At 45.8% G+C, this 11,049-nt stretch overlaps 1 protein-coding gene across 2 annotated transcripts; it reads right to left on the bottom strand.

Annotated features, from left to right (window-relative positions):
• Nucleotides 1-888: 888 nt before the first annotated feature.
• Nucleotides 889-8,944, bottom strand: a1cf (apobec1 complementation factor; the record flags this gene model as incomplete). Of its 2 annotated transcripts, none has more annotated exons than XM_079214122.1 (12): nucleotides 889-1,046; nucleotides 1,908-2,056; nucleotides 2,219-2,355; nucleotides 3,504-3,715; nucleotides 4,736-4,880; nucleotides 5,353-5,490; nucleotides 5,578-5,675; nucleotides 5,863-6,027; nucleotides 7,099-7,337; nucleotides 8,223-8,353; nucleotides 8,425-8,559; nucleotides 8,843-8,944. In XM_079214122.1, the coding sequence occupies 12 exons, from the start codon at nucleotides 8,942-8,944 to the stop codon at nucleotides 889-891; spliced, it is 1,809 nt and encodes a 602-aa protein (XP_079070248.1). The 2 variants fall into 2 exon arrangements, with proteins under 2 accessions (XP_079070248.1, XP_079070247.1); XM_079214121.1 differs by having other exon boundaries at nucleotides 3,504-3,739.
• Between the last annotated feature and the right edge of the window lie 2,105 nt (nucleotides 8,945-11,049).

Here is an 11,049-nt window from a genome sequence, read left to right on the forward strand (position 1 = left end):
CATTTGAATAACATTGGCATCGATCACTGGAGATAATCTGAAGGTCGTATGTTCTGGTTTGGGTTTCAGGGTCACAGCTGACACGCAATGTGAAAATACTGAAACAAGAGAAACGTCCCGAAGAACCTGAAACTGATGTTCTTGTTGAGGTTAAGTTCCAAAGTTCCTTTTAATTATAATTCACTAGTTTCGTTCAAAGTCCTCGAGAAACGATGAGACCGTCACCTGGAGACAAGCTCCCGATACCGGGATCTGAAAACGACGTATTCACAGTTTGTAGAACTACAAAGCCCAGAATGCCTCAGGGACTAAAACAGGGTTTCCGTTTTTAAATCGTATCTCTGAACAATTTACAGACAGGAAAAAAAACGCTGAAATGGTCAAAAGGTAGAGTGCAGTTGAAAGACATTAAAAAGAACTACAAATCCCAGTTATCTTGGAGAAAACAACTCGGGGTACAACAAAGTGTCACAGAACTAAATCTATTTGAGTTCATGAATACTGTATACATGCAAACAACAACAAAAAAACACCCCAAAAACACGAGCTGATCAAAACAAAGAGTTCTGACCGACAGCCAATCACCGGCCGCCTGCCGGCTACTTAATCGATCCCAGAAAGGTACGATCGCACGATTCAGAGACGGACAATACGAAGAAAGAAAAAAAAAGATTAAACGGCTGAGGAATTAGTTTCTGGGCGACCGACGAGTCCCAAAAACGGCGTTGAGGGTTGATTTAGTCATGAAGGCGCGTTCCCGCTATTCTGCTTTGGTTCGAGTTCCGGTGACGCGAAACGAGTCCGGTCCGGTTCTGAAGACGTTGAACTGGTTTTAAAATGGCCGTTTGGAGAATAAAGCAGTTTAGCGTTTAGAGATCTTCTTCCTTTTTAGAAAACGCCATATCCGTCGGTGTGGCGCGTCGCCACGGCGAAGGCCGGGTAGCCCTCGTAGGTGGTGTAGGCCGCCAGGTCCTGACCCAGAGACACCGCCTGCTTCAGCTGGGACGCCACCGCCGCCGCCGCTGCCGGGCTCGCCAGAGCGTAACCTGGAGAGAAAGACCGGACCAGCATCAATACAAAGATCCTCTGAACAACAGAGGTTCTGTAGTTTAGTAGATGTTCTAACTGAACTCTGATCAGAGGAGAAGCAGTAGAATAGCAGTAGAATTAGTAGTAGTCGTAGTATGGGCCAAAGTAGGAGCCAGTAGTACTACTGTGTACAGAAGTAGTGGAAGTAGTAATATAATATAGTAGTATTAATAGCATACTCGGAGGAAGTAGTAGTAGTAGTAGTAGTATAATATGAGTCACACTGAAGTTATGTAAGCAGGAGAAGAAGTAGCTCATATTACCCCACTAGAGAGCTTATAGTACCATATTACCCCACTAGAGAACTCATAGTACCATATTACCCCACTAGAGAGCTCATAGTACCATATTACCCCACTAGAGAACTCATAGTACCATATTACCCCACTAGAGAACTCATAGTACCATATTACCCCACTAGAGAACTCATAGTACCATATTACCCCACTAGAGAGCTCATAGTACCATATTACCCCACTAGAGAGTTTATCGTACCATATTACCCCACTAGAGAGTTCATAGTACCATATTACCCCACTAGAGAACTCATAGTACCATATTGCCCCACTAGAGAGTTCATAGTACCATATTACCCCACTAGAGAGTTCATAGTACCATATTACCCCACTAGAGAGTTCATAGTACCATATTACCCCACTAGAGAGTTCATAGTACCATATTACCCCACTAGAGCGCTGTAGAGCAGGAGCTAACCGTGCTGTTTGAACCACTCGTATGTAAACCTGCTCCTGCATGATGTGTGTTAGTGGTTTGTTAGGTGGAGAGTTAGTTGGCTTTGGGTACGGACCTTTACATACCTGGGAAGGCTACCGAGGCCACGGCAGCAGCACAGCCGGCGTCAGCGGCGCTCTCCGTCTGCAGGCCGAGCGTCTGCAGGGTGTGATCGGCCGCATGCAGTTTAGCTTCTTCTATGGCTGCACACAGCTTAGCAGGCGTGAAGGGATGTCTGCAGAGAGAAACAGTCGTTTATACGGAATAACTGTGTTCCTTTATTTGATTTAAGTGGTAGTTGTAGCAGTAGAGCTGGTAATAGTAGTAGCAATAGTAGTAGTTATGGTAGTAGTGGTAGTATTAGTAATACTAGTAGTACTAGTAGTGGTATTCTTACACAGTTGGGTATTGGGTAGCCAGAGCTGGTATGGTGATCTTGTAGAGGTAGAGTTGTCTCTGGTCCGGACTGATGGCAGAGTGGAGCTGATAGACGGGCTGACCCCAGTTATTCTTCTGACACAACTCCTCCAGAACCTACAGACAGACAGACAGACAGACAGACTGGTGTAAATAATCATGGTAGAATCAGGTTGGTCCTTTCAGAAGTAGGAAGTAGTGACTTCTACAAACACACTGACTGAAGATGGCTCGCCGCCTTCACTGAAACCTTCCAAAGATTCACTTCCTCAAAGCCATTGGAACAACTTCCAAAGAAAGTACCTTTCCTCTTTTTAAACTAGCTAGCTACTGTCCAGTGGTCTCGTGCTAAAGGGGAGAACTTCAGAAGACCTGCTCCTCATGAGCGTCAACCATTCATCCTTTAATCATTCCTCCTTCAACCATTCCTCCTCCAACCATTCCTCCATCCCAACTTCAACCATTCCTCCTCCAACCATTCCTCCTCCAACCATTCCTCCTCCAACGATTCCTCCTCCAACCATTCCTCCTTCAACCATTCCTCCTCCAACCATTCCTCCATCCCAACTTCAACCATTCCTCCTCCAACCATTCCTCCATCCCAACTTCAACCATTCCTCCTCCAACCATTCCTCATTCAACCATTCCTCCTCCAACGATTCCTCCTCCAACCATTCCTCCATCCCAACTTCAACCATTCCTCCTCCAACCATTCCTCCTCCAACCATTCCTCCTTCAACCATTCCTCCTCCAACCATTCCTCCTTCAACCATTCCTCCTCCAACCATTCCTCCTCCAACCATTCCTCCTCCAACCATTCTTCCATCCCTACTTCAACCATTCCTCCTCCAACCATTCCTCCTCCAACCATTCCTCCTCCAACCATTCCTCCTCCAACCATTCCTCCATCCCAACTTCAACCATTCCTCCTTCAGCCAGTCCTCATTCAGCCAGTCCTCATTCAGCCAGTCCTCATTCAGCCAGTCCTTCTTTAACAATTCCACCTTCAACCATTCCTCCGTCAACCATTCCACCTTCAACCATTCCTCCTTCAACCCTAACCCTAACCTAACCATTCAGAGCATCCTGCATGAAAAATGATCAGTAGATGTTACCTGAATGATGAAACACAGTCTGTATAGTTTATACCACCCAGGTAACAAGTGTTTTAACAATGTCATGGTGGACAAACTGCAGAAACGAGGCGGACGTTGAAGACAGCCGGTCCTGCAGAGATGTCCTGGTTCTCCGGTGTGTTCCGTTACCTGTGGTGCAGGTTTGATGCCGGCGGCCTTCAGGCTCATGGCGGCAGGGTTCATGGGGGTGAGCTCCATGCCCGGCAGCAGGTCGTACAGCTTGTCCTCCGCCTGCTTGTCCGCCTTCAGGCCGTAGGAGGCGCTGCCGCCGCCCACGGCTCCGACCCCGGCGGCGTAGGCCAGGTATCCCCGCCCGCCCAGCCCCCGCACCCCCGCAGCCCCTACAGGTACAGTCATGTAAATGTCTACAGGAGATCGAGAAGGCAGTGAAATCAATCAAATCGACCGGAAATCAACCGGGAAGAAGAATCAGACAATCATGATAACAGAACATTCGTCGTGCTTCTTTGGCTCGCTGAGGACTCAGAGACCAATGTTCAACTGAATGGTGCCTTCTGATTTCATGTTGATCAACATTGTAAAGTTCTTCTGATTCAGTGGATCGTAGAGACAATATTCATCAATATTCATTAATATTCAGACAAACAAACAGTCTTATTTCTTTATATTTCATTCTTGATTCGATGCCGTTCAGTTGGACGAAACAAATCCAGAGAATCAGATTACAGATGAATTGATTGGCAGGAAAAGCTCCGACCGTATTAGTTACTGTTCCCTAAAATGTTTTTTAAACAGTTTTACATTTTGTAAACACACAACAACAACAACAAAAACCACAACGCAAATACTTGTTTATGTTGAGTAAAACATCTCAGTTTGGCTTCAAATAAGTTGATTACATTATTTCAGTTATGGAAGTAGACGGCTGCCTCCTGGCTGGAAGTCCTGTGTTTGTCCCCTGGACCCTCGTCCCTTCATGGACTTCCATTAGAAACTTCTTTGTGATGCGTCAAACACAAAAGTAATTCGGTAGAATTACGTTTCCCTCTGAATGTAATTTACAGTTTACAATAATAACGGTTTTAATGAAAATTCACAGTAATTTAAGAAAAAGTTGTTCTTGATTTCAAAGAGAAACCAGAACCTTCAGAAATCTATTTGATGGAGAAACGTTTCTTTTTATCTGAATAATAAAAATAAACAACAATGACTTCCACTTTTTTTGCATCACTTAAAAAAACAGACTTTGAGTTTGATTTCATGAGAAGGAAGTTTATAATGTCAAACCTTAAAAAATTCTGGAAAAATATATCTCAAAAAGTAGTTTTTTGTGCTTAATTTAAATAGTTTTAGATTTAATAGCGGCCCCCTTTATCACCAGAGCTCACATGAGTCCTCACCTCTGACAGACGGCGTCCGGATCAGACCTCGACCTCCAATGTGAGCTTTGGCCGGCGGGAAGCGGAACTGACCCGGTATGGCGGCGTAGGCCTGCGGGGCGTAGAACACCGGCGGGCCCAGGTACGCCGCCGTGGGGTCGTACACCTGGAGGAAGACGAGCAGAAACATCTCAACGCTGACCTGAGGGATCGGCTCCACGTCATCGTCACCTTCATCAGGCCAACGAGTCAACGGGTCCGAGCCTGAAGACAGTCTGAAACCAGACTTTGTATGTGACAGTTTTCAGCCGCTTGAAGACGTTTTAAATGGTTGTCAATAGTTACAAACAGTTATTAACAGTAATACAAGTTAATAAACAGTTTAAAACAGTTTTGAACAGTTTTAGCAGTTATTTACAGTTATAAACAGTTATAAAATTGTGAGGAGGAAGCAATTAAAATAAGTCAAACAGCTGCCTTGTTTGACTCCGCCCCCTCCTCCTTCAACCTTCATAATGAAAGTACAGGTGAGGTCTTCCTCTTCCTGTCTCTTCGAGCCCCAACATGGAGCAGGACTCCTACAGGACTCACGTGGACCTGGGGTTGGAGGCGCCGGTGTGGTGCGTTCAGGGTCCTACCTGTCCCAGAGTGTAGGCGGAGTAGTCGGTCTGCAGCAGAGAACCTCCTCGTCCGCCCGTCCCTCGAGTGTAACGGACGTAACTGTCCTTGTCCACGGGCTTGGCCAAGGTCACCTCGATAGGGGAGCCGTCCACCAGCTGGAGGGAGGAGGACCAAGTACTGTATTCAGAGCCTCTACTTCAGTCGAAGCATTAATACCACGCCACAAGTAAACGGCTCCTGACCTTTCCGTTGAGGGCGTTCATGGCGTTGACGGCGTCCTCTCTCTGAGCGAAATGGACGAAGGCGTAGTCTCTGATCTTCTTCACCCGCTCCACTGCGCCTGCAACACAACGCCTTCAAGGTCAAGTTCTGACTGTCGTTTCAGATAACTTCCTGTGCTCCGTTAAATAAACCGAAGGCTGCACAAATCTAATGAAAAAATAAGGTCCTAAAGTTTTTCCAACCCGGTCGGTGCGTTCAAGGACGCGCCGACGTCTGAGATTTGCTCGTGCCGCGTCCCGTGGTACCTGGTCGGAGGCTGCTGAACTCCTTCTCGATGGTCTCCTCGGTGGTCTGCAGCATCAGGTTCCTGACGTACAGGATCTTGACGGACGCCATGGTGTCCTCGTCAACCTCCACCTCAGGCTCCGCCCAGTCCACGGCGATGGCGTGACCCCAGAGCTGAATACGACCTTGAGAGGCGAGACGGTAGGTTTCATTTTGAATCAGCAATATTTCAGTGGTGCTGACTCCATGAAATCAATATGGACCTTCAGCAACAATAATAACCACCATTGATAAGGTAGATTCATAGTTCATTCAACTTCACTGAGGACAAACTATTCTGGATTAAACACATTTCACAAAAGCACTTCATCGTACTGATCAACTTTTACTCTTCTGACTTTTGAATTTTAAAAATAATTTATCTTGTTTTATTGCATTTTCTTGATGTCTCCATTGGAAATGAACTTTTAAAGTAATTTGCCAAACATAATATTTTTCAACTGCACGTTTTACTCTGAAAACACAGGTACAAAGAGGAACAAAGTGTATTCTGCAGAAGTTATGTACTTATAGTGTTGAACCCGTTTCTATTACATGTGTTGTCTCCACCTGACAGCCGGACATGTGACCCGACATGACTCGCAGCTCCTCTTCCTGAGTGTCTATCTTATCACGAGGCGTTGCTCTTGATCAGCGTTTCACAACGAGTTTGTCCTTGAAGCGCTTCAGGGAACAAACACCCTGAAGGCAGCAGGAGACTTCTTCTACGAACGGATGAAACCACCAGGAAGCTCAACAGAGCGGACCATAAAAAAATTACGTCACATAAAAGCCGGTCTTTAAAAACAAGTTTAAAGAAGCTATTTAAAAGCCTTTTCTCCTCAGGCAGGTGCTTTCAAAGCCGGGGGGTCCTGACAAGTCCCCCTCGCTGTTCTAAAGCGTATCGATACTAGATGGTGTGGGTTCTACCTATATCATTACAGGACGGTGTGGGTTCTACCTATATCATTACAGGACGGTGTGGGTTCTACCTGTATCACCAGTACAGGCCCTAAACCAGACGGTGTGGGTTCTACCTATATCACCAGTACAGGCCCTAAACCAGACGGTGTGGGTTCTACCTGTATCACCAGTACAGGCCCTAAACCAGACGGTGTGGGTTCTACCTGTATCACCAGTACAGGCCCTAAACCAGACGGTGTGGGTTCTACCTGTATCACCAGTACAGGCCCTAAACCAGACGGTGTGGGTTCTACCTGGCAGCAGCTTGCGGCGGGCCATGGCGGCTGCCCGGTGGCTCTCGTACTCGACAAAGGCGAAGCCTCGGTTCTTGGACTTGTCGGCGGCGCTGGGGTACACGATGACGTCCACCACCCCGTCGGTGACCTTCCTCATCTCGGACAGGATCTCTTCGCGCTTCTTGGTTTTGGGAATCCCGCCCACGAACAGGCGGCAGTTGTCGACGCTGGCGCAAACTCCGAGGAGGCGACCGTTTCTAAAAGGATGGAAGAGGAGCACAAGAGTCGGACGACATAGAACGGGTTCCTGTGCACATTCAGTCAGCCGAGTGGTTGCCTCAGGACGGGTGTCTTTGGATCAGAGGATTTGAGGAGAACATATTGAGGTGGAGTGTTGCTGATCTACGCTACTGCAGTGATGCTAGTTAAAGCTCTTTGGAGACTTTAAGAAACCCCCATTGGCTTACCTGAATGTTCTCTGTTCTAAACCCTCTGTAACTTTGTTCTGCTTCACTTTATTAAAGTCAACCTTTGCAGAGAGAATGTTCACATAGTGAGTTATGATTTGGGTTAGAGAATGTTCACATATTGAGTTATGATTTGGGTTAGAGAATGTTCACATATTGTTATGATTTGGGTTAGAGAATGTTCACATATTGAGTTATGATTTGGGTTAGAGAATGTTCACATATTGAGTTATGATTTGGGTTAGAGAATGTTCACATATTGAGTTATGATTTGGGTTAGAGAATGTTCACATATTGAGTTATGATTTGGGTTAGAGTTGGACCTTACAGCTGCATCATTTCAAAGAAATAATCATCCTGAAAGTGATTTATTTATAGGCGGACCTGAAACCTTTTCATGTTTTTCTCTGTGTGTCTTCTTCATTTACTCTTAACCAGTAACATATAGACTGATATTTATACATCTGAACACAATCTCACATGTGTATCTTTTATCATAACACCAACATTATTCAAATAGTGGTTGCAGAGATACACCCTTTTTAGTTTGGGGATGACATTTTCGAGGGAAAAGGGCCTAAAAATAGGGTGTTTTTTTTAAGGAGAAGGTGAAGTCTCCACTGATGGGATGCGTTGAGTCCAGAGACGTGTGGGTGCTAGAAAACAAATCCTGACCTGATCTCGTAGTTATTGAGCTGCTTCATGGCGGCTTTGGCCTCCTGTTTGGTGCCGAAGGTGACGAAGGCGTATCCTCTGTTATTCCCGCTGAAGTCCATCATCATCCTCACCTCGTAGATGGTGCCGTACTGGAGACGGGAAGAAAGCTGTGAGACCGGCTGATTTAAACCACACCCTCCGACGGAGAAACGCTCATCACCTTCTCACACAGCGGAACCAGCTCGTCTTCAAACAGATCTCTCGGCAGTTTCCCCACGAAGATCTCGCTGCCCCTCTCTGGCGGCGGGCCGTCCCAGCCGGGCGGTGGGCCGCCGTACCGCCGCTGGCCGTTCTCCTGAAACAGGGAACAACAACAGTGACGGTTCCAGAAATGAAAATAGAAGTCCATGTTGAGAACCACGGGTCACGTGGAATCAGGAACCAGTTGTTTCGTCCCCTAAACCAACGGTTTTCAAACTTTGAGAACCACTGGACTAAACCAACATCTGCACAGAAGAATCTTCTTTATTTGGTTTATGGACATTCCACACATCCTGTTTATTAGAAAGCACCTTCATGCATGAGGAAGGAAGCAAATGACCCCCGCCGTGTCATGCTGCTTCACAAAGAGTTCCCACCTGCTGCAGCTGGTAGCCGGTGCGTTGCATCAGCGCCCGCAGGGCCGCCTCCTTCTGCGTCCCGGCCAGGCCGTCGCCGCCTGCTTTCTGATTGGATTCCATTGGGTGTGATTGACAGCGATATGTAAATCAGGGAAATTAGGGGCGCTCACTGGAAAACAACAAAACAATTATTATGGTTATTTTCTGTGTCTCTCAACCTTTGTAGTTCCTGGATATGCAGATGCGTCACATGCAGCTGTCAGAACAGTGAATTACGTGGTGAAATATTCTGATCATGTTCCTGCTCCCAAGAGGATGAACCCTCCTATTAACGAAGGCGAGGGAGGGCTCGATTACCATCATTTATATTCATGTTTCAAACATTACACCTTTTACGAGTGTTACGTGTTACAATGTTATATGTTACAATGTTACGTGTTACAATGTTACGTGTTACAATGTTACGTGTTACAATGTTACGCGTTACATTGTTGTGCGTTACATTGTTGTGCGTTACATTGGGGTTAGGGCGTTACATTGTTGTGCGTTACATTGTTACGTGTTACATTGTTACGCAATATTGTTGCACGTTACATTGTAATGCTGTTATGTTACGCTGTGGCTGTGTGTATTTAGTGTGTGTCTTCCTCTGTGTGTTTAGTGTGTGTCTTCCTATGTGTGTTTAGTCTGTGTGTGTTCCTCTGTGTGTTTAGTCTGTGTCTTCCCCTGTGTGTTTAGTCTGTGTCTTCGTCTGTGTGTTTAGTCTGTGTCTTCCTCTGTGTGTTTAGTGTGTGTCTTCCTATGTGTGTTTAGTCTGTCTTCCCTTGTGTGTTTAGTCTGTGTCTTCCTCTGTGTGTTTAGTCTGTGTCTTTCTCTGTGTGTTTAGTCTGTCTTCCCCTGTGTGTTTAGTCTGTGTCTTCCTCTGTGTGTTTAGTCTGTCTTCCTCTGTGTGTTTAGTCTGTCTTCCTCTGTGTGTTTAGTCTGTCTTCCCCTGTGTGTTTAGTCTGTGTCTTCCCCTGTGTGTTTAGTCTGTGTCTTCCTCTGTGTGTTTAGTCTGTGTCTTCCTCTGTGTGTTTAGTCTGTGTCTTCCCCTGTGTGTTTAGTGTGTGTCTTCCCCTGTGTGTTTAGTCTGTCTTCCTCTGTGTGTTTAGTCTGTGTCTTCCTCTGTGTGTTTAGTCTGTGTCTTCCTCTGTGTGTTTAGTCTGTGTCTTCCTCTGTGTGTTTAGTCTGTGTCTTCCTCTGTGTGTTTAGTCTGTGTCTTCCTCTGTGTGTTTAGTCTGTGTCTTCCTCTCTGTGTTTAGTCTGTGTCTTCCTCTGTGTGTTTAGTCTGTGTCTTCCTCTGTGTGTTTAGTGTGTGTCTTCCTCTGTGTGTTTAGTCTGTGTCTTCCTCTGTGTGTTTAGTCTGTGTCTTCCTCTGTGTGTTTAGTCTGTGTCTTCCTCTGTGTGTTTAGTCTGTGTCTTCCTCTCTGTGTTTAGTCTGTGTCTTCCTCTCTGTGTTTAGTCTGTGTCTTCCTCTGTGTGTTTAGTCTGTGTCTTCCTCTGTGTGTTTAGTCTGTGTCTTCCTCTGTGTGTTTAGTCTGTGTCTTCCTCTCTGTGTTTAGTCTGTGTCTTCCTCTCTGTGTTTAGTCTGTGTCTTCCTCTCTGTGTTTAGTCTGTGTCTTCCTCTGTGTGTTTAGTCTGTGTCTTCCTCTGTGTGTTTAGTGTGTGTCTTCCTCTGTGTGTTTAGTCTGTGTCTTCCTCTGTGTGTTTAGTCTGTCTTCCTCTGTGTGTTTAGTCTATGTCTTCCTCTGTGTGTTTAGTGTGTGTCTTCCTATGTGTGTTTAGTCTGTGTCTTCCCCTGTGTGTTTAGTCTGTGTCTTCCTCTGTATGTTTAGTCTGTCTTCCTCTGTGTGTTTAGTCTGTGTCTTCCTCTATGTGTTTAGTCTGTCTTCCTCTGTGTGTTTAGTGTGTGTCTTCCCCTGTGTGTTTAGTCTGTCTTCCTCTGTGTGTTTAGTCTGTGTCTTCCCCTGCGTGTTTAGTGCAGGGGTCGGCAACCTGCGGCCCTTTAGCCCGTCTGTTGCGGCTCCCTGAGGCTTTGACAAAAAAAAGAAGAAAAAAGAAAGACAACTTTTTTTTTTTTTTTTGCCCAGTGGAAAAACTTTTAAAGGGAAGTCCTCTTGTCTTGGAGTTTTAGGTGATATTGGGTCACTGAAAATAAAATGTTAAAATATTTCTTTCACTAAAAT

This window comes from Taurulus bubalis (genome assembly GCF_910589615.1).
Source record: "Taurulus bubalis genome assembly, chromosome: 2".
Classification (NCBI taxonomy): Eukaryota; Metazoa; Chordata; class Actinopteri; order Perciformes; family Cottidae; genus Taurulus; species Taurulus bubalis.